This window comes from Cannabis sativa, chromosome 2, assembly GCF_029168945.1.
Source record: "Cannabis sativa cultivar Pink pepper isolate KNU-18-1 chromosome 2, ASM2916894v1, whole genome shotgun sequence".
NCBI lineage: Eukaryota > Viridiplantae > Streptophyta > Magnoliopsida > Rosales > Cannabaceae > Cannabis > Cannabis sativa.
Genome location: NC_083602.1, coordinates 41684193 through 41688226, shown reverse-complemented (window position 1 = coordinate 41688226; position 4034 = coordinate 41684193). Strand labels below are relative to the sequence as shown.

At 43.5% G+C, this 4034-nt stretch overlaps 1 protein-coding gene across 1 annotated transcript; it reads right to left on the bottom strand.

Moving 5' to 3' along the window:
• Positions 1 to 397: 397 nt before the first annotated feature.
• LOC133034302 (uncharacterized) lies at positions 398 to 3406 on the bottom strand. The gene is made up of 3 exons (XM_061109359.1): positions 2755 to 3406; positions 1106 to 2442; positions 398 to 949 (listed from the first exon to the last, which is right to left on the bottom strand). Exons 1-3 carry the CDS (start codon positions 3404 to 3406, stop codon positions 398 to 400), a joined length of 2541 nt encoding a protein of 846 aa, XP_060965342.1.
• Between the last annotated feature and the right edge of the window lie 628 nt (positions 3407 to 4034).

The following is a 4034-nucleotide window of genomic DNA, read 5'->3' as shown; positions in this document are numbered from 1 at the left end:
TTCTATTTCAGTAGAATATTGTCTTGAATTTATTTTCGTTCGGTGGGTTGTCAAATGAAACTATCAAATGGATGTTGTATGTCAAATAGCTTGAATGACGCATTATCCTAAAAAGAAAAAAAAATGGTTATGATAGGGGGCTGCACTCCGTAAGGCTGCCTACATACCCTTTTTAGGGATCAAGCCCAAATGTAGTTCTGTCTCTCTGCATAAATATTTGTTAGCAATAGTGTGTTGAGAAGAGTGGGTCTCGTAAGACCGATAAAGAAAACAAATGCAAAGAGAACAGAACAATAGTTTGGGGTTTAAGTGTGATACTGCTTTAGGTGAATAGCATTCCAACTGTTGTTGATGTCTCGTCCTTTGTCCGTTTGGAGTTTGTAAGCTCCATTGCCGACTACACCTTAGTGATCATGTAGGGCCCTTCCCATGTTGGGGCTAGCTTACCTGCTTCCGCTTCCTTGGTGTTTTGAAAAACTCGACGAAGCACCCAGTCTCCCCCCTTGAATGACCGAGTACGGGCATTCTTGTTGTAATGCTTTGCTAGACACTGTTGGTAGGCTGCCATTCTTATAGATGCCCTTTCTCTTCTCTCGTCGACTGTGTCTAGTTCGTGGCACATGTCTTCCCAATTTTGCATTTCTGTAGTCAGTTCATGTCTAGCTGTTGGGACTTCGCTTTCTGTTGGTATGACCGCTTCCATTCCATAGGCTAGAGAGAAAGGTGTTTCTCCTGTGGATGTTCTGGCTGTTGTGCGGTAGGACCATAGTACTCCTGGCAATTCATCGGCCCATCTACCCTTTGCATTCTCTAGTCGTTTTTTGATTGTGTTCATGATGGTCTTATTAGACGATTCTGCTTGTCCATTGGCTTGAGGGTATCTAGGTGTTGAGAAGCTTAACTTAATGTTCCAGAATTTGCAAAAGTTTTGAAAGTCGAGGCTGATGAACTGTGAGCCATTGTCTGTCACAATTTATTTCAGAATTCCATATCTACAGATAACATTTCTCCAAATGAACCCCTTAACTTCTTTGTCTCGAACTTGGTGGAACGATTCCGCTTCTATCCACTTGCTAAAGTAGTCTGTCACTGCAAGCATATATACCTTCTGTCCAGGTGCAGCTGGCAATTTGCCAACTATGTCCATTCCCCACTTCATAAAGGGCCATGGGGATGTGATCGATGTGAGACGTTCTGGAGGCTGATGGGATACTTGTGCAAAACGTTGGCATTTGTCACACTGTCTTGTATTTTCAGATGAGTCGGCTCTCATAGTAGGCCAATAGTAGCCTTGTGTGAGGGCCCGGTGTGCTAAGCTTCTGCCTCCCGAATGGTTGCCACATTCGCCCTCGTGAAGCTCAGCTAGTATATATTTTGCTTCTGCAGGGTTAACACATTTCAAATATGGACCAGAATAAGATCGTTTATAGAGCTTACCTCGTATTATTGAGAATCTGGCTGCCTGAGCCTTGACTCTTCGGGCTTCATTCTTATCTTCGGGTAGCACATCTTTTTCTAAGTACTCGATGATGGGCGTCATCCATGTCTTTTCGTTGGTGACGTCATTTACTTCTTCTTCTTCTTCTTTCTTCCAGACAGCAGGCCATTGGAGGTACACCATTGGGATTGTTTTGGGTTTGGTTGTCTGGATGGAAGACCCAAGGTTGGCTAAGGCGTCTGCGTGACTATTATTTTCCCTAGGCACCTGACTGACTGTGAACTCGTCGAAGGTCGATTGCAACTCTTTTGTTTTCTCAAGATAAGCTGTCATTTTGCTATCTCGGGCCTGATAGCTACCTTGCATTTGGTTGACTACAAGTTGTGAATCGCTAAAGACATTGATTCTTTTGGCTCCCATTTCTTTGGCTAGTCCGAGTCCAGCAATCATAGCCTCATACTCTGCCTCATTGTTTGTAGCTTTAAACCCACATCTGATTGCTTGCTCGATCTTCTCGCCTTGGGGTGAGGTTAGAACAAGTCCTAATCCGCTTCCTCTTACATAGCTTGAACCGTCTACATGTAATTCCCATGTGCCATTTGTCTGTCCCTCTGTAAGGTGGCAAAGTTCTTTTTCCGCCTGCACTTGAGAGTTAGGTGTAAAGTCTGCAATGAAATCAGCTAATACCTGAGATTTTAAGGCGGTTCGTGGCTTGTAGGAGATGTCATATTCGCTGAGCTCCACTGCCCACTTGGTCAATCTGCCAGACAACTCTGATTTATGTAGTATGGTCTTGAGGGGAAAGGTGGTGAGTACTGTGAATGGGTGGCATTGGAAGTATGGACGCAACTTTCTGGCTGCGTGAATGAGTGCCAATGCTAACTTCTCCAGCTGACTGTACCTAGTTTCTGCATCAAGTAAGGATTTAGAGACATAATAAATTGGAAGCTGTTTACCTTCATCCTCTCTTACTAAGACTGCGATGACTGCCGCCTCAGAGACAGCTAGGTACACAAAGATGGTTGTCTTTTGGCTTTGATAATAGTGGAGGGCTAGTCAGGTATTGCTTTAATTTGTCCAACGCTTCTTCACACTCGGCTGTCCATTCGAATGTCTTTGATTTTCTAAGTGTGTTGAAGAAAGAGTGGCATCGCTCGGAAGACTTTGAGATGAATCGGCCTAGCGCAATGGGACCCAAGATGTTAGTTTTTGGACATCTTTGATGCATGTTGGTGAGGGGATCCTTAGGATTGAATCAATCTGAGCTGGGTTGGCTTCGATCCCTCGTTGTGTCACCAAGTAGCCTAAGAACTTGCCTGCAGTTACACCAAAAGAGCACTTAGTAGGATTTAACTTCATGTTATATTTTCTAAGTATTTCAAAAGATTGTTTTAAATGATTGATGTGCTCTTCTGCAACTAGTGATTTCACTAGGATGTCGTCGATGTAGACTTCCATGGTCTTTCCCAGGTGGTCACCAAACATCTTGTTCATGAGGCATTGGTAGGTTGCTCTTGCATTCTTCAGTCCGAACGGCATCACCTTGTAACAAAAGATTCCTAGGTTGGTCATGAAAGCTGTCTTCTCCTGGTCTTCTGGATGCATAAGGATCTGGTTATATCCTGAGAAAGCATCCATGAAGCTAAGGAGTTCGTGTCCTGCTGTGGCGTCTACTAGCATGTCAATATGTGGTAATGGAAATGAGTCTTCTGGGCACGCCTTGTTGAGGTCTGTAAAATCGATGCAGACCCTCCACTTGCCATTTTTCTTTTTCACAATCACTACGTTTTCCAGCCAGTCTGGGTACCGGACTTCTCTTATAAACCCGTTCTCGATGAGCTTCTGGACTTCTTCATTTATTGCTTGGTTTCTCTCAGGGGCAAACTTTCTTCTCTTTTGTCTCCTGGGTGGGTAATTTGGATCTACCTGTAACCTGTGAAAAATAATCTCAGGGTCAATACCGATCATATCCGCATGGGACCAAGAAAATTGATCATGGTTAGCAATCAAAAATTCAATAAGTTTAGATCTCATGTCGGGGTCCAGCTGGGCTCCGATTTGGACTTTGTGGTCTGGGAAGTCTGGATGGATTTGGACTTTGTCTAGCTCCTCCACATTAGGTTGGTCAGATTGGGAGTTGGCTAGCTCTCGCTGCTGTAATTGCTATGACATTGCTGGTTTTGCCTTCATGGTGGTTCGTGTTGGAAATTATTTTACCAGGATCTTAGATCTACTCACAAGTATATTGATTAACACCCTAAACTTTCTAAAACGATGAACTAAAGACATATAAAGTATGAGAAACATTACATTGGGTGCAGCGGAATAATATGACTCCTTCCGTTCAGATATCTAGCCCTTGATTCTTTTCTGTAGCAGAGCATTATCAATATCTGAACCTGGATCTCTTTCTCTCCTTCTATAGTGCTGAAACTCCTTCTTGTTGAATGTCTTTCTTCACGATCTTCCTCACTATGATTGAGGTATCACTTGCTGTGTGTGGGCACTACTCTAACACTAAGTAATTTCGAAATTGAAGAGGGAAGAAAAAGAAGAAGGTGGCGGCTAGGTATAGAGAGAGAAGGCTCAGGTTTTT

Excerpts from the sequence above, each read along its gene's own strand:
- LOC133034302 (XM_061109359.1), bottom strand. The coding sequence starts at position 3,406 with ATGATCGGTATTGACCCTGAGATTATTTTTCACAGGTTACAGGTAGAT. Across the intron at positions 2,443-2,754 it reads CTCTTTTGGTGTAACTGCAG|CTGTCTCTGAGGCGGCAGTC; the intron begins GCAAGTTCTTAG and ends TTGTGTACCTAG. Across the intron at positions 950-1,105 it reads CAGCTGCACCTGGACAGAAG|TTCATCAGCCTCGACTTTCA; the intron begins GTATATATGCTT and ends AATGGCTCACAG.